Here is a 26,184-nt window from a genome sequence, read left to right as displayed (position 1 = left end):
GCACCTGTTTAGAGCCCGGTGAAATGGATAAACACGGATCGTCAACTTTACAAGCCCTTATGCTTTGAGCTTACCTTTTCCAGAACTACCTTTCCGGTATTGCCAGATTCATCTGTACCATGACGTTGCAGGGTTCTTTTGGCTTTCAGCAAACAGCACTCCTTTGAATTTTTGTCAAACAGGGCAGAATGAGAGTGGATGTTTAGTCGTGTTGCAGGTCGTGGCGCAACTTAATTTATCATGAGTAGTTTTCGTTGGGAAGAAATCCTCCTCTGCCTAGGGATCCGACTGCGATGAAACTTTAAAATAGGAAGATCGAAATATGTGCATTTGAATAGAGGAAAGGATTGCCATAAAAATGATAGGGATTCGGACTGATAACGACACCGCTGTCATCTTTTGAAGCTGTAGGAGGAGAGACATCAAATGGATGTATCCTCAGTATTTTTACAGCTGGGCCTAAAAGTATTCTCTTTGACGTCAGCGATTTAATGGAACACCTATAAGGAGTATGTACTCTTAAGAGCTTTCGGCGCGACGTTATTTCTAAGTGACATTCTCCAATTTTGCCATTTTAATGACTTGAAGCTTAAAAGACCTTTAGTAAAGATTGTGGAATTTAGCAAGTGCAATTCCAACCCATGCGCTAAGAAGTCTTTATTTGGTCTACTCAAAGAAAATTAGGTGCCACGGAAATAATGTTTCTCCTTCTTATAATTTTTCTGTTCTTACAAGAGTGTAGATGGCTGTCTGTTGAAGGCAACAATTCCACTGTTATTTGTCATTTCTGATGTGCCCAAAATGGCAAGCTTCCATAATATTTTTTTCAAAAAATCCCATCGTCGAACCAATCTTCATTTGAAAATTGATTGCTACACTTATTGCTTATCTTGATGGAGTTCTATTTGCTTTTTATAACATTTTTTTAATTGAGTGGGGGTTATTTGCTACACTATTCTCTACTTACAGCAACTTACTTACGGTAAATTACTTATAACCAATTGCAATTAAGGTTGTTGACAAGTGCCGTTATGTAACTTAAATTACAACACCGTGACTCGAGGAAAAGTGGGACACTTAGGAGGCGGCTGGGTTTGTACTGCAATACGTGACCCCATCACCCATGGGAATGACCCAGGCATATTGAGGCCTTTTACCAAGAGTCCTTGTTGATACTGGTTGGAATCTTGATTGTGGATAAATCCATTGGCCATGTCTTGTTGAATTCTTCAGTCATGACGGAATAGAGTGACTGAGCAGCGTGGCTTACCATTACAGTTGTGCTGCCAGTTGAGGCGTGCATCTTGACACATATCTTAGTTAAGTTTCTGAACCAATATCCAGGAAGTTTGTATTCACTTGTCGCCAGTGATTGTTAAAAGCTTGGCTGATCCAGTTGTGTGAATCGTAAGTAAAATTTATCTGAGGTGAGACGATTCATTTGCTCACAATTTCAGGCACATGTCTTTGACATACTTCTACTGGCCTACAAACCTTTTTTACTACTCTTGTTTGCGTGGTAATGGGTGAATTTAAGAAATAGCGACTGGATATTGAATATGGAGACATGCTCTTTTTTTGACGCCTCGATTTAATTGGCTCAAAGACACAAAGGGCGACTTTTTCCTTTTTCTTGAATAGCTAGAATTATTGGTGACATGTCCATCGTGAACAGTTTTGTTGAATTAGACAAGCAGGGAAACTTGACTGTAGAACCTCGGATTAATGAGTCATCTGAGGGTTTAAATGTCAAGTCCAAATAACTAACAAAGAGACATTTTTGAAAAGCCGCGTTTTAATTGTGTTACATTCGTTTTAATTCCACGAGGATACCACGTCATAATATTTTACAAAACCTCAGTCTGTATAGTTGAAGGGCCGTAAGTAACTCTCAGTTGTTACAGCTACTTAATCTAAAGGAAACAACTCTCTTAAACTTTGGAGCAATACATACAAAACTTTACTGCCCGTCTTTTACTTTGCCTTTAGCTGTTACAGTTACTGAATGTAAATTCTGCAAAATGCTGGAAATGTTTGTATCAAATATGGTGGACTATTACTATTGTTACGACTAATGATGATATCACCACAACTCATTCTAGGTCGTTGTCTCGAGCCGATACCAACACCACGGACCAAATATGGCAAATTGAGGCACCCCTCAGTGGACTGGATTCCAATGCGTGCCTTGATTAGCCATGGGAAGAGCCCTGGCATGTTGAGACCTTTTACCAAACACTTTGTGTTGATACTAGGTGGAGTTGTGATGATGGACGCATCTACTGGCCATGTCTTCTTAAGATCCTCGTTCATGACGTAGTACAGAGACTGTCCAGTGTAGTTGACCACCATAGTTGTGTAGTTGGTTGGGGCGTTTGGTCCAAAGGTCATGGTGACACATATTCTTGTGAAATTTCTGAGCCAATATGAAGGAAGTTTGATTCCACCTACCTCCTTGACTGATTTATTAGAAGCTTGGCTGGTCCAGAGAGGTGAATCATAGTGGAAAAGTTGCTAAGAGGTGAGAAAATGTTCTGTTAATCACCATTTTACGTAGAAAAACTAAAAACTTCTTCACAAATGAAAATTTCACTGGCTCACTTCCACTGACGACACGTGCTTTTTTTTTTTTTTTTTAGGTGTTTTGTTTATACTTATATATCTTAGGGCTGTACGAAAGTTTGCAATCGCTGAGGGAAATTATGCACTCTTGTAAAAACAACTTTTTTTGTTGTTGTTTGGTGTTAAAACAAATTATCAAAGCGAAGCTAAAGGTGAGAAATACTATGGGAGAAGAAAAATTGTACAACCTCATTGGAATCTAATGGTCTGAGATTGCGAAATTTTCAAACACTTTTCCGATGGATTCTGTATATCTCTGTACATGAAACTTTACAGACTTAAAGAAAAAACGACTGGCATGTGGCAAACAAGTCGGCTATCTATAAGCGTAGACTAAAGCTCGAATTCGAGACTTCCTTTCAGTAAGTCGAGCTTCAAACCACTCGACCTCATTGCTTATTGCCATTTCGAATGCAAACAAATACCTCCCGATTTCTGACTTTCATTACCAGTTCCCATACTCCATTCCCTCATGCAGAAAAGCCTCTCATCATACATCTTGTTTTCCACGTGATGTTACCAATGTTGATCGTGTAGATGCCACCCGGGCTTGAACTGTGATTAAAGAAACTGACTTCAAAACGTCACCCTTTTTCCCAATGTATATTTTAGTGTGTTAAGCAGTAGTGGGAATTATTGACCCAGGGAAGATGTTCTATAATCTTTGTATTAAAAAAGACTCGGTAAACTAGATTTTGTGCGACGTGGGTTATCGAGGGTAACCGAGGCGATAAAAATAGGGCCTTACTTTGTGGTTATTCATTTAAATACCCCTCCTCTTTACTTTCAGCAGAAATCTTCATATCCTTGAATAGCCTACCTATCTCTTTTGAATATTTCGCGACACGACTCCCCTGTGGTATACTTTTGACCTTTCAAGGAAACAAGGAAAAAAACAGGTTAGTAATCACTGTTTGTTTCTTCTGCAGTAAAACTTATCTATCTATTACGTTGAATTAGACAATAGACTTCAAAGTGGGTTTTAGAAGAAAAGGGGATGAATGAAAGAGAGTTTACTTCCATTACAAATACCAAGAAAGTGTAGGAGAAATTCTTCAGCAAATGTTTTTAATTTGTCTTTTACAATATTTCTGAACCTCTGCTGTTCGGCTGAGACGTAGCAATCATTTCGGCAGTTTTATCATTCGATCCAAGCCATGACGCTTAATTTCAACGCATTTGATTGTGCTCGTCGCTCAAATATCGCCATAGTGTTTTCCGTTGGGAAGGAAGGGACGAGGTATCAATACAGGGCTTGCTCATGAGGAATTGCAGACCAGCATGCTTAGTGCTACCTTGATTTTTCTGAGATTAGTTTATTTCTCTTGTCATTGCCCCTCATACCTTTCACGCTACTCTCACTGGAAGTACAGAGCGGCTCCTGGCCTTTCTTTGTCAATATTGCGATCTGAAAGTATGTAAGGAGTGTTAATTAGTTTTTGCTTGGAGAGAGTGACGCGGCCTGCACATCTCTCCAGCCTAGTTTTGAAGATATCTTTCTTTTGGCATATGTTTCTTCCTTTTGATCTTCAGGGGGATCAAAAACAACATTTCCAACACTACTGTTGCCTTCAAACTCGCCAGAGTCAACTGTGGGCCCTAGAACCGCAATCCCAGAAGCAGATAGCGTAATTTTCTTCTATTAATTAAAGTTTTTCGAATGCAAGTTTGCTTTAAAATACAGTTGTTTATGATGAATCTTCCTTCGCTTCCGACGCGACATCTTGAATTGTGCTGGATAAATTGCGGGGAAATTTGATTGGCTAGTTTTAGCCAATAGCAGCGATCTTTGCTGTGGAGCAGTGCACGCAGTAATTTCTAATGGACCGAGCCCGTAGTTCTAAAATTTAGAAGTAGGGGCTTAGCCCATTTAGAACACGCGAAGCGGGTGGTAGATCCCACTAATGCTGTTGCCTGTATGGGTTTATATTCATCACAATCTAGTTAACACTGCCTTGTCGAGCCTGAATAACGATTCCTTTTAGAAGCACTTGACATTTCCTTTGCCACTGTGTCTTCAACTGCAAACCTTCGTTTTACAGAAAGAACCTGTTATCTTGAGTTTAATCTTTAATTTCCGTTGTTTTTTTTTTTAGTTTTTCTTTCAACGTTTACTCTCAAAATTAGATTAATATTTTTTTTGTTTCAAAAGTCATAGAAGTGTTTGTTTAAGTCTGTGCCTAAGTTTATCAATGAAATGCGCGTCATTTTATTCTTTTGTGATCAGAAGTTGTTTAAACAAACTTAAATTTCCTCCTCATTCACTGCCGCCTGTGATTGAACAGACCAAGTAAATCAGTGGCAGAAATTGTTTTCAACCAATATTATATGTGAATGAAGCTCATTACTATTTCCCAGAGAATAAAAAATCAGAAGTATTTCAGTTCAAGAGAAATATGTAAATGAAATTCTAACGAAATAACGTCCATTTTAAGTAAGAAAAGTTCCAAATTTTGATAGGAAAAATTTATGTTTACAAAATTTCTTACTTTTTTCATCGTCCAAATTCTTGATTTTTCCTCTTTTTCCTCCACGTTGTAACCACTTGAACAATTGTCCCTCTTTCGATACAAAGAGCATTTCTTCAAGGCCCTATGAAATATCGCTTCTTCACAGGTGTTATATCTGTTACAACGCAAGGCGCAAGCCAGCTCAGTACCGGCGTGGAACTCTCCAAGGCTAGGAAATCTTTCGCGTGGATGTTTTAGTAACGAAAACGTAAAATAAGAATTTGTAACCTCTCGAAGATGAAAACAACAGGCATATCCTAGCAAAATAATGATAATGCTGATTTTCTTCGACATGCTTTTACCGTCTTGTCCTCACCGCCATACACACACTCTGGTCTGCTCCCTGAATGTGAGTCATGGAGGGACTGTATGGTGCCTTCAATTGTTTGGCCTAATAACACAAAGGACTCCTTTTGTCGCTTTACCATGATTGACACATCGGATAACACCTGGCAAGTTGTTTTGATGTCATTTTCTATCACTGATATCTTTTCTCCTTCCATTAGATGCTTACACCATGGATTTTATTTTTCAGGACTCGCAAGGGCACTCATTGTTTTCGTTGTAAGAGTTTTATTATTGGGCCAGGTGACCTAAGGTTTGCTAAAAACCGAGAAAACTTTATTTAAGGGTCACAGTATAGTCCTTTAAGATTTTGTAACTCTTGAAGATACATCTAAAAAGACAAATTGGGACTTAGATCTTCGTTTGCGCAGTGAACCTTAATAGAAAAGTGTGGAATGTTATCTGTGTGGTCCCTAAAAGACTTATTAACTCTGAGAACGGCTTGGCTTCAACAATATTTCCATTCTGTAGATGTAACTGAATGTAGATTCTCTTAAAGTTCCCTACTATCCTAGGATTATTTCATTAAAATGACAAAATTAAATTTCAAGTAATTCCCAAAAGGGTGTTTGTTAAATGCCGCTATGTACACGTAACTTCTTGTTTTATACTAGAGTATTGTTTCGTTAGGTCTCTACCTTTGAAACATTTACTTAATACTTTTACTGAATGTAGACTCTACAGATGCTGGAAAAGCTTCTAAATGTGGGTAAGTAATGTTATTTTTTATTATAATATCACCACAACTCGTGCCAGGTTTTTCTTCAAAGCCGATACCAACGCCCCGCACCAAATATGGTGACCTACACTGAGAGGACTGGGACTCCACTCCAACACGTGACTTAATCTTCCATAGGGTTTGCTCAGGTATGTTAAGGCCTTGCACTAAGCAGCTTTCATTGATACCGGGTGGTGTCTTGAAGTTGGACAAATTCACAGGCCAGGTTATGTGAACACCCTTATGCATGACGGAATAAAGAGACTTTGCAGAGTAGTTAACCAATATAGTTGTGAGTTTAGAGTGATTTCCTATGAAGTGCATGGTGACACATATCTTGGTGAAATTCCGGAGCCAGTATGAGGGACGTTTGCAATCCTTTCTTTTCTTGAGGGATCCATAAGAAGCTTGCGTTGTCCAGTGATGGGAAGCATAAGAAAAATTGTTCTAAAGAAGAGGTGAGATGTGTTCTGTTAGTCGTGAAATATACTCGCCACGTTACATTTTGTCAGATTTTGATTGTCACAACCTCCGAGAAGGCATCTAATACTTCTGAATAAGCCAGTAAAAGTAAGAATGTTTTTGATTCGGGGGGGTCTCTTCATTTGGAAAAAATCAATCTTACCGTAATCACGGGATTGCGGCTTTTATCTCGGAGTACACTTTGTCAGTGTGTTACTATAGTGTTATCCACAATATGCTCACCCGTACCTGTTTGTTACCACTGGAGCCATTTTTGCTAAAGTCCTATAGAGCTCGAGATAAGCAGATTCTCAAGTAAATGCGCGTGTGGTTATACGACTATTGGAGCTAAGGATACCAATAAAACATATGATTGACATAAAATATCACAGGTGTGGCATCTAGAGTCGCCAGTCTAGCATTCTAATCATTCTGTCGTGTTCCTTTTCTTTACTCAATTATAATGCTATCGATAGATACCTGTGAACTTCCGATTCTCATAACTAGCTCCCATGCCCCCATCCCGCACTTGGATACGTCATTCATCATACACTTTGTCCTCCACGTGATGATGCCGATGTTCACCTCGAACATACCAGTCTGGCTTGAGCTGTAAGAATAGGAAAGCATCGTCAAGTTGCATGTCAATGCTGGTTTGTTTTAAAAGAATATTAGAATAACCCACTCCGGCATTTTTATCTAAATGCACTCGTGGAAGAGGAACTGAAGTGACGGGGTGGCCAGAAGGGCGAGATCATGGGCACCTGGTACCACTAAGATGGGACGAATAAACTTGTGTTCATTATTCACCAAAATATCAACACTTGTGGTTAAACCGCCGCTAAATTGTTATATTTTTCGACTGCATAACTATTTCTCTGTAGAATGTCATGACAAGAAGTTCCTGTTGTGTTGTGTTGACCTTTACGGAAACAAAGGAAATTCATGTGAGTGAATTGTTTAGGCATAAAATACATCGATTTTTAAGAAATCAGTTGGTCAATTTTAGGTTGGAATTTCGGAGGAAGAGGGAGTAGGGGAGATTAAATGGAAGGAACAAAGCGTTAACGAATTCCTCCCAAATCTCAGCAATGTATCTTTTTACATTAAATTTTCAGTTTTTTTAACGTATGGTCTTCCTGTTGAAAAGATAGTTGAGAAAGATTTTGGGCAAAATTTTGTCCCAACGGATTCTTGACGAGAAAAAAAAAACTACTGGAGCTGCTGAAAGCAAGCTTTAAAAACTACGGCCCTCAATTGAGCTTTTGTCATTTATTCTTTTGTTCTTCCTATAACTGACTCCTTACCCTCTAAAGCTCCCGTGCTTTCGTCACTCTTGTTACGAGATGAAATGCGGGATTCTTGCTCGTTGTACATTAACTTTGCCATCTACATATAATGGAACAGGTCATTATATAGTGCCTTGAGGCGACAACGTTTTGACTAATCGCCCCCCCCCCCCTCGTACTTACTTTTGCACCAATACCAAGCAGAGCTGAAATAAGTTCGGTATTCATCGATAGTCAGTTCTGCCTCGTGAACCTTGAATAAAAATTCCTGTTAGCGTCACTCGTAATTTTCATCTTCCCAATGTGTGTCATGATCTGTAAAAACCTCACTTATTACAAGAACCCTGTTATCTTGAAATCAATAGACTTCGTATTTCCCTTCCTTTTTAATTACGTATCTGAAGTTTTGTTGTTAAAATTAAACTAAAATTTCTTTTTTATTGCAAAAGTCATCCATGGGTTTGTTTAAGTTTACGCCACCGTTCATTAATGAAATATGCGTCATTTGTCTTTTTGTCACCAGTATTAGTCTGAACAAACTAAAAATGTTTTCCCTAATTTCTACCGTATGTAACTCATCAGACGTGGCAAATATCAGAAACGGTTTTCACGCAATACTATGAGCCTGATAGCTATTGCTTTATCTGCAGGAGAAGAACTGAGTAATATTTCAGTTGAGGAAAAATGTAGAAAAGAAAATTCCCGAAGAAACGAGTGACTCATCTATGTTTAACAACATTTCTTACTCTTATCATCGCCCCAATTCTTGGTTTTTCGTCCCTTCCGTCTTTTTCGTCTTCTTTAGTATCACTGAAGCATTTTTCTTTCTTTTGATACATAGAGCACCTATTTGAGGCCTGGTGAAATAGCGCTTCGCTGCAGCTGTTATCTCTGTCACATCGTAAGGCGCAAGCTAGCTCAGATTCAGCTGGAAACTTTCCGATCCCATGAGAGCATTCTTTTAGTTCTTTCAGAGACGAAAATGTGAAATAGGAAGATGAACGCTCTTGTGGATGGCAACGCCAGGTACAACTGAGCAGAATAATGGTAATACTGATCGTTTTGTACATGTTCTACACCATTTACCACTTTGCACACCTTTTTCCCGATTCACAGACGCTCTCGTGTACGCGGTAATGGGCGAGTTTAAGCGACACCTATTAAAGTTATAGACTTTCTCAATTTCAAGCCTTTATGTGATTAGCCCAAAGACTCAAAGGGTGCCTTTTACCTTTTTCGTGAACTGAAAGGATTATTGGTCCCTTGTTGAATGTAAACTGTGTCGTCACTACGCAAGCGGGAAAACTTGATAAAAGCCGCCGCGTTAAATAAGAGAATATATTTGTAAAGGATAAATTGGAAAAGAGATTTGCATGCACACTGTGCTCGCACTGCCTCTTCTTTCTCGTGAGGCAGTATCAGTATCTGCACCCAAACCATCGCCCCACAGTGCACAGAATACAACTGTTTGATTAAGGGCTATGAAGTGAACAAATCGGTAAAGAAATCACGTATATAGCCTCTATTTGGCTTGAAAATATTCTCGGATATTTGTCCGTGGAGATTATCTGTTCCGAGATGCGAACAGCTTTCCGAGAGCGAAGCTCGAGGAAAATTATAAGTTGCGAGGAACAGATAATGTCCAAGGACGAATGTTCGAGTATATTTTCGTACCAAATGGAGGCTATAGTGCATATTATCCTTCAAAGGCGCGGGAAAAATGTTTACGAACAGCTTACCGTTTACGGCGTGGGATTTATGAACAAAAAAACATGTTCCTTCTTCTTCAACCACATAACATTTATCATCTTGACTCAAGATGATTTTGAGCACAGGGTTTCCATGTTGGGCATAAGGTTTCAAAATTAGGAAATATCGCTTGGGGTATATCCTCCGATATCCCCCAGTTTTAAGTCGGGGATACTCGGTCACGAGATGCGTTTTGACCAACTTCGTACGAGCAAAAATAATTGTTAGATTATAATTTGTTATATGTACCTTTCTGGTTTGTTTTTTAAATAATATTAAAGAAATTACTTGTTAGGGAAGAGTTGCGAAAAATTTACCTAGAATATTAAGGAAAACCTTGAGTTAAGCTCATCTTTTATTGTGAATAGCTTTCGGCTGCAGGTGTTAGCTTTACTAGATACAGATCGCAGTTTCTAAGGTTTGGGTGTTTCATATATAACATTCACGGATGAAAGTAATATCAACGCTGTTTTCATTGGTTATTGTTACTGGATATAGATTCTGCAGATAGCTGGAAAGTATTGGATATGTGTTGATGCTGAACATGTGATGATCTCACCACAACTCATTTCAGGTTTTTGCTGAGAGCCAATCCCAACACCGCGCACCAAATTTGGGGAGCGCCGTTGCCGGGTTATGTAGGACACTATTCCAACACGTGATTTGATCTCCCATGGATTTGACCCTTGAATGTTCAGGCCTTTTTCCAAACAGCCTATGTCAATACGGAATGAAACTGTGATCTTGGGTGATTCCACCGGCAAAGCCATCCTTTTCCCCTCGTGCAGAGCGGAGTAAAGTGACTGAGCAGAGTAATTCAGCAGAATAGTTGTGTAGTTCGTTGAAGCGTTTGCTGTAAAATTCATGGTTACGCATACTCTGGTGAAATTTCTGAGCCAATATCCAGGAAGTTTGAATTCACCGCCCTCCTCTGCTGATCCATAAGAAGCTCGGCTGGTCCAGTGGCTTGAATCATAACGCAAGATGCTCTTAAAGGTGAGACAGATCCTGTTACTTACAATCTTAGCAAAAATCTTGACTCCTTTTGCCACAATTTTTTTCTAGATTTAAACTCTCAAAGGCACAAACGAAATGGAAAACATTGAATCACAGCCGTGGGATCTTATCTAACGTTATGGTGCACGATCCTCGCAGTAAAGAGCACTATTTAAGCAATAGTGAAAATCAGACCTGAAAAAATTCAGGCCTGTACGGGATTCGAACCAGTGACCTCTGCGATACTAGTGCAGCGCTCTACCAATTGAGCTCTTTACTGCGAGGATCGTGCACAAATACGTTTCTATAACCGCAGTTCAAATATATGAATTTCATATATTCGTTGTGTATGGATATCTTAATCGTCTTGTTCCCGGAGGAGTGGAACTCGTTATTTCATCATACACAGTTAATATTATTGTTCACGCATAGATTTCATGGCACAAAAAACTATTAAATCTAGTCACTAGTCACAGTTCGGAAACAATTAAATATGAACCACGCTTTGATTAGACGCCCTTCTGGAATAGGCAAAGTATGGTTTTTACTGCATAAAGGCTAATGGTACCGAAACATACCCTAACCCTAAACTATGAAATAAACAATTAAAATGACACACAGCAAGGATTAAAAATCTCAATTTGCAGAGTCAAGCCAGCTGGCAGTTTCAACCCTGATCGAGGCTTCGAATTGTATATTCCTGATAGCGGGTTCAGCGCTGATACTTCTCTTGTCGTGCAGATCACTCATTTCTTTTAAACTGATGTAAATAATTACCTTTGAGCTTTTCACTTTCATTATCAGTTCCAATACTCCCAGCCCGCATCTGGATATTCCTTTCATTCTGCACTTTGTCATCCACGTGAAGTTGCCAATGCTTATGTTGTAGGGGCCGGTTGGGCTTGAACTGCATATAAACACAGGAAACTATGGAGATATTTCATTCTACGAAACGTTTGAAATCTAAGGCGCACCCTTAAAACATGTAGCAATGTTCTTCATTAGCAAACACTGAGATACCCACAGTAGTTGTTATGAATTTTTTTTCAATTTTTGGCATACCTATTTCTTTGTAGAATGTCATGACAAGACGTCCCCGTGGTGTGGTTTTGATCTTTCATACAACAAAGGGAAAGGTATGTTAGTAATACGTTTTGACAGGAAATCAATCAAATGAAGAAACTGAAGTGTAGCTTATGTCAAGAAGACTGCTACAAAGACTAAAAAGACTTTGATGACGATATTTCTACTGCGTAGCCAATGTCACTCTTCAAGTTTAAAGGACGATATTCGACAGTCGAAACATCGTAAGTCATCGTACGTTGTTCATCTGTACTTGCAGGAGTCTTCAGGACATAATTTAAATATTTTATTATCGTGATTACTTTTTAATGAAAGGAGAGGGTAGTGCTTAAGCCAGCTAAGACTGAGCTAAAAAGCAAGGAACTTGTCGATTATAATTTCCATATCCTCGTAATTTGAGCATATTATCTCTAGGTTTTGCAAAGTCCTCATCTTCCTGTTAATAGTCTCACTTCAGAGAGTCAAAGGCGTAGCCAGGGGGGTCCTGGGGTGCCCGTGACCCCCCCTTGGTAGGTCTTCTTTAGAGCAAACAACCTACAATATTCAGATGGCGAAAACGCCATGACAATATCTTAGCCGTAAAAGCCATTGATATGGGCCTTGATGCCGCGATAATACGACTGAGCCCGCTGATACACGCGGGAGAGCAGCGGTGTAAATGGTGAGTAGCCTCTGTGACCCCCCCCCCCCCTTTGAAAAATCCTGGCTACGCCCCTAAGAGTGGAGATGAAACGAGGTGTGTTACTCAAGCGATAACAAACACCGCTCATAACGGCATTCTATTTCATTGCTTTGTAGCCCCATTTAGCCCCCCTTACCTTCAACAGCATTTGTGTTTCCATTATCCTCGTTAACAGCTGAACTACAGGATGAGTTTAGCTTTTTATTCGTCAAATCGATCACCTACAGGTGCACAGAGACGGGTTTTTATTAATTTAATGTTGGGGGGGGTGATTTGTCGTCTTTAAATGAGACAACTTTTAATTTCCGTTTCAGCAATGCTTATCTCTCCAAAGGTTTCTTGTTTAAATTGAATTAATTTTTTTATTGAAAAATTCATCATTGTGTTTGTTTCATTTTGCGCGCAGTTGATTATACGTGCCAACTCATCTCATTGATATCAAGAATCGTCTGAAAAAATTAACGTTTTCTTTAACTAAAACTACACCTCAACAGACGCGACAGATACAATTTTTTCCAGTAATGTAAGTGTGATGGTTATTGCTGTATCAACTCCAGTAAAAATTTACTAAGATTCCATTTCTAATTTTCATTTCTCCCTTGCTTTATTTCCCCATTTCTTCGTTTCAACAGACTTCATTACCAATGCGTATGGCAGTTAACAAATCATGAAGCCTGATCGTAACACTCAATTTTTGTTTTACCCTATCTGCTCACCGTTTTTCACAATAAATTCGTCATCTTTAAGTTACACAAATTCTAATTTCCGTTTCTGTAATGTTTATCTCTTCAAAGGTTTCTTGTTTAAATTGAATTAATTTTTTTTATTGCAATATCCATCGATGTGTTTGTTTCACTTTGTGTGCCGTTGATTACACCCGTCATCTCATCATTTTGATATCAACAGCCGTCTGAGCAAATTAACGTTTTCCTAAACTAAAAGTACATTAAACTCACCTTGACAAACGTGACAAATACAATTTTTTTAAGTAATTTAAGTGTCTGGTGATTATTACTGTACCAACTTGAATCAAAATTTACCAAGACTGTATTTCCCCATTTCGGGAGAAACAAGAAAATGGAGAAGTTGTATTTTTATGAAATTTCTTACTTTTATCATCTTCCAAATTCTTGACTTTTCCTTTTTTTTGCCCACGTCAGAATCTCCAGTATATTTGTCCCTCTTGTAATGCAATGAGCATTTCTTCGAGGCCCTGTCAAATATCGCTTCATCACAGCAGTTATCTCTGTCACATCGTAAGGCACAAGCCAGCTCAGAATCAGCGCGGAAATCTTGAGCGCCGTCTGAGCCTTCACGCGGATCTTCCGGGAACGAAAGTTTAAAGTAAGAAGATGAATGGAGAGGAACAACAGGCAAAAAGAGTAAGATTATGGGTATACTGGTTGTCATGCACATGTTTTTACCGCCCTTTAAACGCTCAACAGTTTTACAGACCCTGAGGTTTGCGTGGTAATGGAGAAATGTGAGCAAAAGCGGGAGGAAATTAAACTTGTGGGTGGCCTCGATTTGACGCCTAAATCTGATTGGCTGTATGACTCAAAGGTTGTCTTTTGTCCCATTACTACGATTAACAGCTATCGAACGCCTGGAAAATTGTTATAGTTGGATTTTTTACCGTGAATTTGTTGTCGCCTTCTTCCAATGAAAGCATTATTTTAAGCCAAAAATCTTCAAATGTTTTTTCGTCAACTTGATTAAAAATTTCTTGTTATGTGTTCACTGTAAACAGCGTCGATAATAGGCCGGGTGAACGAAGATAAGATAACATATAGGTAAATTGTAAAGTCATCAGAGTTCTCTACTCGAGGACCCACATCTGTGTAGAGATTCTTCATTAGCACACTGCCTGTAATTTAATTGTAAGGTGGTGACTTTATTCTCTTATGAAAATTTTCCTTTTATCATATTCCTCCGTAGCCATTGTTTTAAAATGACAGACAACCGATCTAAAGCTTGAATTGATGATATTTCGGTTGGCAGACTGAAGACTTCAAGAAATTTAACAATTAGAATGGCTGGGTTTATTTCAACTTTTCATTAGGTATATATGCTACTTTTTCTATTTTATTTCGATAAATCATCCTTTTGTGCGACGTTTTTATTTGTTTCACAGCAATGCTTCAACAGTGAGTTTCATGACGAGCTTTGGGCCCGGGAAAAATTCGCAGCATGTATTCTAAAGAGGCGCTATCATTTCTTTCATCAACGTAGAGAACCAATTAACACTTGCAGTCGGTAGGTGTCTATGCGGTGAATTAATCAAAACTGGGCATGCCATGAAGATAAACCAACAGCTCACGACAAATTAAACGAGCCCTTGAATTATATGAATAGTATATTAAAAAGATTTGAGGCGATGAAGAATGCCGAAAAAAAGATATAACTGCGTGTAGCTTCCTCAGCTGGGATTTAAAATTCGTGGCAAAACATTGCTGCATTTTCAAAAATACATTTCTTGACATTTTGTAACCTTTCCTCATAACAAATAAGGAGTTACTGAGAATAGAAAGTTTCAGTTATCCATGTCTTGTAATTAAGAACAACGCGCGCGTTAGCGTCTAGAATCCACAGATCAGTTGTTTCGTTCGCATGTATAATGCATGACGTCAGGTGTTGTACTTGTGCGTTACGGACAGCTCGGCAAGGAACCTTCCGTCTATTGTGATTGTTATTTTATACATACATACATACATACATACATACATCATACATACATACATACATACATACATACATACATACATACTTACATAGTTTATTTGTTAATGCAGGTTGGTAAAAGTCAGCCAATGGCTGATGTGGACCTGCCTATCTAAAACATTAAGGTCTAATTGCATTAACTGGGATAAATACAGGTGTGAGGTATATAAGAAATTAAGAGTATGGAAAAATTACTATGTCCATTGTAATCTATTAACTGAAAGGATAAATAGATAAATTGAATTAAATAAATTGAATAAATTGTTCAAAAATAATAAAAGTCATCATCCTTGTTTGTAATCAGGCATGATTCCTTCGCGAAACTTAATTTATCTAGTAGTGTCTTATCTTTTTTATGTTTTTCTTAAAACTTGCGTAGCTAACAGAAAGTTTAAATGATTCAGGCAGGGTATTCCACACGGAAGGCCCTCTATAGGATAAGGTTGTTCTTCCTATGGAGTAATTGTACTTTGGTATCTTAAATCCATCCCTTCTTCTTAGATTATAGGGTCGCTGCTCAGTTTTGTGGAATAAATCACGTATTGGTTTAAGTACTAAACCGTGATAAGCTGAGTACATGAATGAGATTAACTTTAGTTTGTAAAAATTAGTTAAGGGCTGCCAGTGAATGCGTTTCAAGGTTTCCAGGTTAACTTCTGCAAGACCGTGTATGATCTTAGCTGCTCTTAAGTGAATCAGTTCAATGTCATATAGCTAGGGGGGGGGGGGGGGGACAAGTTCCCCAGACTAGCATACCATAAGTAACACCAGGGACAATGCTTCTAAAGTAAATGGCCTCCAGTACCTTCTTAGGAAGGACCCTCAATTGCTTTAGATGTTTGACTCTTCGACTAAAGCTCTTACAGACAGGGGTGATCTGGGGCTGCCATGATAATTTAGAGTCAATTACTACCCCCAAGCAGACACTTGAATTAACATTATTTAGGATCTTGTCTCCGAGTATAACTGGTTTCAGGGGGGGCCACAAAAGCTGTTTCTATTGAGTGCCATGACCTCCGATTTCCCACTATGAATAGTTAACTTATTATTTCTGCACCAGTTATATACATCCCCCACTGTACGGTTTAGTGCAGCACACACTACATCGACTGAGGGGCCTATGTAAAATAATGTTGTGTCGTCTGCATACATATCTATTTCCCCTTCCCTAATCTGATCAGGCAAGTCATTTGCATAAAAGGAGAAAAGTCTTGGGCCCAGCAGAGATCCCTGTGGGATGCCACATTTCACAGCATTAAGTTGTGATTTACATCCATTAACAACAGCGAACTGTTTCCGGTCTTTAAGATAGTCTCTTATCCACTCCAGTGCAGAGCCACTGAAGCCCAGGGCTTGGAGCTTTAAATCGAGTACCGCGTGTGAGACAGTCAAATGCCTCTTTAAAGTCGATGAATACAACACCCACTACGTCTCCATTATCTAGGGCTATTTTCCATTTCTCTGTTAAGTTTTCATTGGTAAGGCCATTTTCATTGATAAAGTTGTCGATGTTTCGGCATACGGTGGCCTCCAAGATTTTACTGGGAATGCTTAGCAATTGAAGTCGCCTGTAGTTACTTCTATCTGTAGAATCGCCCTTCTTAAAACATTGTGCATTCGTGATGTCTTCCACAGGGAGGGCACCCTGGAATGCTCAAGGCAAAGTTTAAATAAAGGTTGGAGGCCTCTAATGATGGATTCACCACACAACCTGAGATCTCTGGGAAAGACGCAGTCAGGGCCTGTTGCCTTTCTTGGGTTGATAGTTAATATATCCGTACGGAGCGTGGGGTAGTGCAGGGTGAGTTCAGGGCATTGACAATGAATCTTGGATCGGAATCACTTAGAGCGATCTCATCATGGAGGCCGTGGTTTTCGATCGATGGGCTGAATTTTCAAGAGTTACAGGATCCAATCTCGACCCAAAGAAGCTCTAGTGTGTACCAACGCAAAATTGATGTGGAATCGGGCCGTATGCTTCTTCAAATAACGAAACGTTTCGTCGATTGTCACGCCAGCGGTCTCAAGCCCGCCAACAAGGCTGTTCGTTCAACGCCAGGCTACGATGTTGCATCTTCATTTGGTCTCTGAGTCGCATTACTTAAATGGCGAGGATTTCCAGCAGATGTATTTGTGAGTACTCAACTGCATTATTATTCCTGTTCTTGATGCGGTAAATCAAGTCTCTTTTGACTGTAAAATACCAGACAGATTTGGCAGGAAATGCCAACAGTCCGACCGGCGAATGATTACGAGGAATTGCAAAAATTCATTCACGTATAGCCGAGCTTGATACCAAGATTTGGGAATTTGGAAAGAATAAGGGTTGTATAAGTTAATTGTGTCTTGCTACCCTCCTTTTGCAGCTTTGTCTCCGCCTCCTTCTTTAAGTGAGTATTGCACCAACAGCAGTGTTATTGAAAAAGTATTGAATGGTCCTCAAGGTTTGGGTATTGTATACATGTACCTGAGGGTTATTTTTAATTTCATCTATACCCTCCTAGGTAGTGTATACCTGAGGGTTACTTTTAATCTTTTCTATACCCTCTTGGGTAGTGTATACCTGAGAGTTACTTTTAATCTCTTTTATACCATCTTGGGTAGTGTATACCTGAGGGTTACTTTTAATCTTTTCTCTACCTTCTTGGGTAGTGTATACCTGAGGGTTACTTTTAATCTTTTCTTTACCCTCTTGGGTAGTGTATACGGTGTATACCTGAGGGTTACTTTTAATCTTTTTTATACCCTCTTGGGTAGTGTATACCTGAGGGTTACTTTTAATCTCTTCTATACCATCTTGGGTAGTGTATACCTGAGGGTTACTTTTAATCTTTTCTATACCCTCTAGGGTAGTGTATACCTGAGGGTGACTTTTAATCTCTTCTCTACCCTCTTGGGTAGTGTATACCTGAGGGTTACTTTTAATCTTTTCTGTACCCTCTTGGGTAGTGTACACCGCTGAGTTACTTTTTCTTCCATAGTAGACGGAGAAAAAGCCAAACGACATGGTGCATTGATTAGGGATCATAAATGGGTTGAGGTACAGGTTATCAATGTCGAAGGAAAATAGTCGGAATATGAACGTATTTATGCGTGACATAATCCCATTTCAAAATAGTTATGTCACGCATGAAATATTTCTCGCTTTGCATATTTTTCTGCCTGGTTCCTGGACGCTTTATCGCGTGGTTTGTGAGCGCAAATCCGTAGATGTATTTTTTTACGAAATATAAGATTGTGTTTTGGTATATATAATGGTACTGCCGTTCCAAAATCGTCGCATTTAAAAGGTCACAATAAGAGTAGAGCGTGTAGACGGAACGGAAATCGTCCGTTCAAAGCGATGTGTATTTTTTGGCTTATCTAATCAATGCAGTTTATGGACCTTTAAAGTTCAAAATAAGCACTGTGCGAAGAAGGAATTTTCGGAGTTAGCCTTAAATAGGCCGTTGATCATGGAAGTGATTGTCCCTGTTATATTTTGCAGTGACATTTGGCTTGGATTATTTCTGGACATCGTGTTAACAAATTACTGTTTGTTTCGCTTAGGACGTTTTTTCTACAGAGAGAATAAGCTTAGTGAACCGCTCTTCGGGCTATTTCGAATTAGGTCCGTAAAGGTTTCTTACGAAATTTCCCTTGACTATCTTATCTGGACAATGTGTAACTAAATTAGTGTTGTGTCTAGAAAATTATTTAAAATGTAATTATCGGAAGCTGCAGTTTTTTTCATTTTAGTCGAGGAGAGCTTTAATTACATTTTTGTGGCGATTATCAAATGTCCTGGAGTGTTCAGCGAACACATGCTACTGAGGGGTGTCAAACCTTGGTTTGAATTACTTATGCAAATGAGCTGGCTGCACATTGAGTGTGCAGCCAGTTCATTCGCATAAATTTTTTTTCATGCGTAAAGCTCCTCATGCTTCATAAAATGTAGTGGACCTTCTCTCTCAATCGCTACTGAATGTATATTCTACAGAATGCTGGACGAGTATCTGTCTTTGATTGGCCTCTAATAATGACATCGCCACAACTTATTTGTGATTTACTCCTGAAACTGAAACTAATACCAACACCACGTACCAAATAAGGTAAATGGCACCAGTGCACTGGCTGTGACTCTACTCCAATCCGTGCCTTTATGTTCCATGGGTGTGGCCCAATCATGTTGAAGCCGTGGATCAGACAGTTTTTATTGATACCATGTGGGGTGTTTGTGGTGGCGTTATGCCCTACATGCCATGTCATCTTTAGTCCCTTATCAAGGGCGGTGTAAAGTGACTGTTCTTTGTAGTTCATTAGTATCGCTGCATTCTTGGAATAAGAACGAGCCGTAAACTCCATGGTAATGCATATCTTGGTAAAATTACTGAGCCAGTACCCAGGATTCTTGACCTCTGTTCCCTTTTCAGCAGAAGCTTGGCTGGTCCAGTGGTTCGAATCATAAAGAAAATTTTTCTGAGAAATAAAACAGTTAAAAATAAAATATCTGACTGAATTTCTGCATTAAATTAAATTCACCATCACTTTACTGCCGATTCTGTTTAAATCCAACGTCGGCACTGACGCAACAATGCTGCCAAGGACTGTGATCTCATACGTAGACAAAGATTGATGATAACATACCCTGGAGCCATTGATTCTCATTACTAGTGCCCAGACTCCGTTTCCACATCCGGGAATGCCATTCATTCTACAGCGAGTCTTCCACGTGACGTTTCCAGCTCTTATATGGTAGTAACCAGTTACATTTGAACTGTAGTGACAAGAAACGACGTCATCCGTTGTTCGTTAATTAATCAACATGTCCATGCATTATTTTTAAGTGTACCATTCTTACTCGCTTCGTTTTTGTTTTTCAGTTGTTTATCTGTTGTTTTGTTGTTGTTGTTGTTTTTCTTAATTTTTCCTACAGATTTACGATTTGAACTTGCCGAGATCTCATTTACTTCAAACACGGGTTCTACTTGCTTTTTTGGATCAATCGCTCCCGTTTGGTAAAACAGGGACACAATTAAAACGCGGCTTTTCAAAAATGTCTCTTTGTTAGTTATTTGGACTTGACATTTAAACCCTCAGATGACTCATTAATCCGAGGTTCTACAGTCAAGTTTCCCTGCTTGTCTAATGCAACAAAACTGTTCACGATGGACATACACCAATAATTCTTGCTATTCAAGAAAAAGGAAAAAGTCACCCTTTGTGTCTTTGAGCCGATTAAATCGAGGCGTCAAAAAAAGAGCATGTCTCCATATTCAATACCCAGTCGCTATTTCTTAAATTCACCCATTACCACGCAAACAAGAGTAGTAAAAAAGGTTTGTAGGGCAGTAAAAGTTTGTCGAAGACATGTGCCTGAAATTGTGAGGAAATGAATCGTCTCACCTCAGATAAATTTTACTTACGATTCACACAACTGGATCAGCCAAGCTTTTAACAATCACTGGCGACAAGTGAATACAAACTTCCTGGATATTGGTTCAGAAACTTAACTAAGATATGTGTCAAGATACATGCCTCAACTGGCAGCAAAACTGTAGTGGTAAGCCACGCTGCTCAGTCACTCTACTCCGTCATGACTGAAGAATTCAACAAGACACGGCCAATGGATTTATCCACAATCAAGACTCCAACCAGTATCAACAAGGGCTCTTGGTGAAAGGCCTCAATATGCCTGGGTCATTCCCATTGGTGATGAGGTCTCGTATTGCAGTACAAACCCAGTCGCCTCCTAAGTGTCCCACTTTCCCATATTTGGTGCGCGGAGTTGGTAGTGACTCAAACCTATCAAAAGAAATCAGCTGTGGTGGCGTAATCATCAATTCGCCAAATTTGACACAACCCAATCCAGGTCTTTGTAAAATCTACACTCACTAAAGGTAACAAAAGAAGGTTTGAAGTTAAAAAAGCGTTCGGTAAATTTCTAAAATATTAACTCCTGTTGAGTCTAGTGAAGTTTAGGTTGGAGTGCTCTGACTAAAAAGCTGATGTTTGTGAGTTACTAGAGACCCTTATACTGAATATATAATTGAATGAAAAATGATTGCTTTTACCATATCCTCGAGTCACGGTGTTGTAATTTAAGTTACATAACGGCACTTGTCAACAACCTTAATTGCAATTGGTTACAAGTAATTTACCGTTGCAAATAACCCTCACTCAATTAAAAAATGTAATAAAAAGCAAATAGAACTCCATCAAGATAAGCAATAAGTGCAGCAATCAATTTTCAAATGAAGATTGGTTCGACGATGGGATTTTTTGAAAAAAAAAAGTTACGAAAGCTTGCCATTTTGGGCACATCAGAAATGACAAATAACAGTGGAATTGTTTCCTTCAACAGACAGCCATCTATACTTGTAAAAAGAGAAAAACTATAAGAATTATAAGAATTATTTCCGTGGCACCTAATTTTCTTTGGGTAGACCAAATAAAGACTTCTTAGCGCATGGGTTGGAATGTATTTGTTTTCATCCGGATCCCGTTGTTCCGGTTCGATATTACATTAGGAGTAACAAAGCCTTTTGGTATCGATGCGTGATTGCACTTGCTAGTTTCCACAATCTTTACTTAAGGCCTTTTAAGCTTCAAGTCATTAAAATGGGGAAATTGGAGAATGTCACTTACAAATGACGTCCCGCCGAAAGCTCTTAAGAGTACTTACTCCTTATAGGTGTTCCATTAAATCGCTGACCTCAAAGAGAAAACTTTTAGGCCCAGCTGTAAAAAAAGGGGCGATCCATTTGATGTCTCTCCTCCTGGAGGTTCAAAAAATGACAGCGGTTTCGTTATCAATCCGAGTCCCTATCATTTTTATAGCAATCCTTTGCTCTGTTCAAATGTACATGTTTCGATCTTCCTATTTTAAAATTTCCTCGCAGTGTGATCCGTATACAGAAGAGGATTTCTTCCTCACGAAAACTGTTCACGATGAATTAAGTTGCGCCACGACCTGCAACGCGAATATCTACTGTCAAGCTGCACTGTTTGACAAAGATTCAAAAAAATGTTCGTTACTGAAAGCCAAAAGAACCCTGCAACGTCCTAGTACAGATGACTCTTGTGATACCGGAAAGATAGCTCTGGAAAAGGTAAGCTCAAAGCATAAAGGCTTGTAAAGTTGACGACCCGTGTTTATCCATTTCACCGGGCTCTAAAGAGGTGCTCGATGTATCATAGGAAAATTGTTTCAGGGAAACTGGAGAAGACGAAAAAGACGAAAAACCAAGATTTTGGGAAACGAGAAAGTGAGAAATAACGTTAAAATACTATTTTTCTAATATAATGATCGAGTTGTAATAGTTGCCTACTTGTCCTAACCTCAAATACGTGATCCCAGATAAGTCATCTGTTTTTTTATGAAATTTAGTTTTCATTTTTTTACCTCGACTGAAATATAAATAAACACCAAGCCCATAGTATTGCATGAAAAGGTTTTGGATAATTGGCACGTCTGATGAATTACATACAGCAGAAATAAAGGAAAACATTTTAAGTTTATTCAGACGAATACTGATGACGAAAAGATAAGCAGTGTGATCGTGTCCCTACAAATAGAAAATAGCCTGTCTTAAACGGGATTGCGCCTTACAGAATTGTAAATTTATCTAAAATATATAGAGGAAGTTTTCAATCGAGTATCTTTTCCTAAAGAATTGTGATTTTTGAAAGAATAGTGCTTAGTCGACTCACGTGTATTTGTTTGCTTTTAGTTGACTAGCTAGCTTTGTGGAATTACTCATTAAAACTAGTTCAAAACAACTGGTAGATCCCGTGGACGCTATTTTTCTTGGTGTATCTTCTACTACAGTAGCACGCTAACCCGCGGTGCGAAACAGATAAGCATTACTATTAACTATGACGGGAATTAGAAGTTGTCTTACCTAAAGATGACGGGTCACCCCCAAACGTTAAATTAATTAAAACCCGTCTCTGTGCACCTGTAGGTGATCGATTTGACGAATAAAAAGCTGAACTCATCCTATAATTCAGCTGTCAATGAGGATAGTGGAAACACAAACGCTGAGGAGGGTAAGGAAGGCTTCATGGGGCTACAAAACAATGAAACAGAATGCCGTTATGGGCGGTGTCTGTTATCGCTTTAGTAACACATCTCGTTTCATCTCCACTCCCCGAAGTGAGACTGTTAACAGAACGATGAGGACTTTGCAAAACATATAGATAATATGCTCAAATCATGAAGATATGGAAATTATAATCGACAAGTTCCTTGCTTTTTTAGCTCAGTCTTAGCTGGCTTAAGCACTGCCCTCTGGCCTTTCAGTTAAAAGTAATAATAAAATATTTAACTTATGTCCAGAAGACACCTGCAAGTACTGATGAACAACGTACGATGACTTACGTTGTTTCGACTGTCGAATATCATCCTTTAAACTTGAAAAAATGTGACATTGGCCGCGTCATCAAAGTCTTTTTAGTCTTTTTAACAGTCTTCTTGACGTAAGCTACACTTCAGTATCTTAATTTGATTGATTTTCTGTCAAAACGTATTACTAACATACCCTTCCCTTTGTTGTATGAAAGATCAAAACCACACCGCGGGGACGTCTTGTCATGACATTCTACAAAGAAATAGGTATGCCAAAAATTGAAAAAAAATTATAACAACTACTGTGGGTATCTCAGTATTTGCTAATGAAGAACCTTGCTACATGTTTTAAAGGTGCGCCTTAAATTTCAAACGTTTCGTAGAATGAAATATCTCCATAGTTTCCTGTGTTTATATGCAGTTCAAGCCCAACCGGCTCCTACAACATAAGCATTGGCAACTTCACGTGGATGACAAAGTGTAGAATGAGAGGAATATCCGGATGCGGTCCGGAAGTATGGGAACTGATAATGAAAGTGAAAAGCTCAAAGGTAATTATTTATATCAGTTTAAAAGAAATGAGTGATCTGCACGACAAGAGAAGTATCAGCGCTGAACCCGCCATCTGGAACCTACAATTCGAAGCCTCAATCAGGCTTGAAACTTCCAGCTGGCTTGACTCTGCAAATTGAGATTTTCAATCCTTGCTATGTGACATTTTAATTGTTTATTTCATGGTTTAGGGTTAGGATATGTTTCGGTACCATTACCCTTTATGCAGTAAAAACTTTATTTTGCTTATTCCAGAAGGGCGTCTAATCGAAGCGTGGCTCATATTAATTGTTTCTAAACTGTGACTAGTGACTAGATATAGTAGTTTTTGATAGCATGAAATCTATGCGTCAATAATATTAACTGTGTATGATGAAATAACGAGTTCCACTCTTCAGGGAACAAGACGATTAAGATATCCGTAACGTTAGATAAGATCCCACGGCAGTGATTCAATATTTTCCACTTCGTTTGTGCTTTTGAGAGTTTAAATCTGGAAAAAAATTGTGGCAAAAAGGGTTAAGATCTTCGCTTAAGTTGTAAGTAACAGGATCTGTCTCACCTTTTAGAGCATCTTGCGTTATGATTCAAGCCACTGGACAAGCCGAGCTTCTTTTGGATCAGTAGAGGAGTGCGGTGAATTCAAACTTCCTGGATATTGGCTCAGAAATTTCACCAGAATATGCGTCACCATGAATTTTACAGCAAACGCTTCAACAAACTACACAACTATTCTGCTAAATTACTCTGCTCAGTCACTTTACTCCGCTCTGCACAAGGGGATAAGGATGGCTTTGCCGGTGGAATCACCCAAGATCACAGTTCCTTTCGGTATTAACATAAACTGTTTGGAAAAAGGCCTGAACATTAAAGGGCCAAATTCATGGGAGATCAGATCACGTGTTGGAATAGTGTCCAAGCCGTTCCCGCCATGCCGCATACCATATTTGGTGCGCGGTGTCGGTATTGGCTCTCAGAAGGAATCTCAAATGAGTTGTGGTGAGATCATCAACAGTTCAAGACCACAATCCTTTCCAGCTATCTGCAGAATCTATATCCAGTAAAATTAACAAATGAAAAACAGCGTTGATATTACTGTCATCCGTGAATGTCAGATAACAAACATCCAAACCATAGAAACTGTGATCTGTATCTAGTGACGCTAATATCTGCAGCCGAAAGCTATTCACAATAAAAGATGAGCTTAACGGAAGGTTTTCCATAATATTCTAGGTAAATTTTTCGCGACTTTTCCTTAACATGTAATTTCTTTAATATTATTATAAAAACAAACCAGAAAGGCACATAAAGCAATTTATAATCCAACAAATATGTTTTCTCGTGCGAGATTGGTCAAAACGCATCTCGTGACCGAGTATCCCCAACTTATAACTGGCCGGATATCAGAGGTTATAACCCACCCATTAATTTTGGCGCGATTTTATTGGTTACTTTACGTCACGTGGTGCAAAATCACATGACAATTATCACGCAATAACCCCCATCCGCGTCGATATTTGTCCTCCGATTTTTTCCGTGAAAAAGAAACATAGTCAACACAAGAGTTTCAACTTTTCCGTTCGCCTAATTACATAGAAGGAAACCAAACTGGTTTTTTTTTGCTTGCTTGCGTCAATCACGCGCATTCGCCATCAGATCATCACCAATGGCTTTTTTACTGTGTTTACACGCAGTTTAATTGCGATGTGAAAATTAATGGGAGGGTTATAAAATAAATAAACCCCGTTCTGGCTTGCTGGTAGGTCGGCTGATAATGTCCTTGGCTGAGAGATTGTCCGAAAAATGAATATTTGATTTATTTCCCCCGACACGTAGCTAAAAGGCTCGCTCTCGTCTCATTGGCCCAGCGCTAATGTGGTTAAAGGATTATATTTGAAAAAAGGAAAACAGACGCGCGTGTGCTGTCTTAGCCACAAGTATCTAAAATTAAGCATTTTTCAACGTCGTGCAAAACATTATCTCTCCAAAGGTTTCTTGTTTAAATTGAATCAATTTTTTTATTGCAAACGTGATCAACGTGTTTGTTTCATTTTGCAATCATACGCGCCATCTCATCTAATTGATATCAACAGTTGTCTGAACAAATTAACGTCTTTTACCAAAAC

The 26,184-nt window shown here is 38.9% G+C and overlaps 3 protein-coding genes and 1 pseudogene across 4 annotated transcripts; 1 reads left to right on the top strand and 3 right to left on the bottom strand.

Annotated features, from left to right (window-relative positions):
* Positions 1-634: 634 nt before the first annotated feature.
* Positions 635-6,130, bottom strand: LOC148717386 (uncharacterized; annotated as a pseudogene). The gene is made up of 5 exons (XR_015994939.1): positions 5,112-6,130; positions 3,967-4,030; positions 3,443-3,494; positions 3,048-3,177; positions 635-2,514 (listed from the first exon to the last, which is right to left on the bottom strand). The product of XR_015994939.1 is annotated as an uncharacterized LOC148717386 (transcript).
* A 3,717-nt stretch (positions 6,131-9,847) lies between these two features.
* LOC148717385 (uncharacterized) lies at positions 9,848-15,180 on the bottom strand. The gene is made up of 5 exons (XM_088744162.1): positions 13,567-15,180; positions 12,593-12,677; positions 11,754-11,805; positions 11,469-11,598; positions 9,848-10,684 (listed from the first exon to the last, which is right to left on the bottom strand). The coding sequence occupies exons 1-5, from the start codon at positions 13,870-13,872 to the stop codon at positions 10,181-10,183; spliced, it is 1,077 nt and encodes a 358-aa protein (XP_088600288.1). The 5' UTR covers positions 13,873-15,180; the 3' UTR covers positions 9,848-10,180.
* A 3,324-nt stretch (positions 15,181-18,504) lies between these two features.
* LOC148717384 (uncharacterized) lies at positions 18,505-19,943 on the bottom strand. The gene is made up of 2 exons (XM_088743861.1): positions 19,804-19,943; positions 18,505-19,635 (listed from the first exon to the last, which is right to left on the bottom strand). Exons 1-2 carry the CDS (start codon positions 19,867-19,869, stop codon positions 19,135-19,137), a joined length of 567 nt encoding a protein of 188 aa, XP_088599987.1. The 5' UTR covers positions 19,870-19,943; the 3' UTR covers positions 18,505-19,134.
* Positions 19,944-21,551: 1,608 nt separating this feature from the next.
* On the top strand, positions 21,552-25,715 carry LOC148717383 (uncharacterized). The gene is made up of 5 exons (XM_088743670.1): positions 21,552-22,268; positions 23,124-23,208; positions 23,722-23,773; positions 23,928-24,057; positions 24,628-25,715. The coding sequence occupies exons 1-5, from the start codon at positions 21,807-21,809 to the stop codon at positions 25,120-25,122; spliced, it is 1,224 nt and encodes a 407-aa protein (XP_088599796.1). The 5' UTR covers positions 21,552-21,806; the 3' UTR covers positions 25,123-25,715.
* The last annotated feature ends 469 nt before the right edge of the window (positions 25,716-26,184 follow it).

This window comes from Stylophora pistillata, chromosome 13, assembly GCF_964205215.1.
Source record: "Stylophora pistillata chromosome 13, jaStyPist1.2, whole genome shotgun sequence".
NCBI lineage: Eukaryota > Metazoa > Cnidaria > Anthozoa > Scleractinia > Pocilloporidae > Stylophora > Stylophora pistillata.
This window is presented reverse-complemented; position numbering and strand designations above follow the sequence as displayed.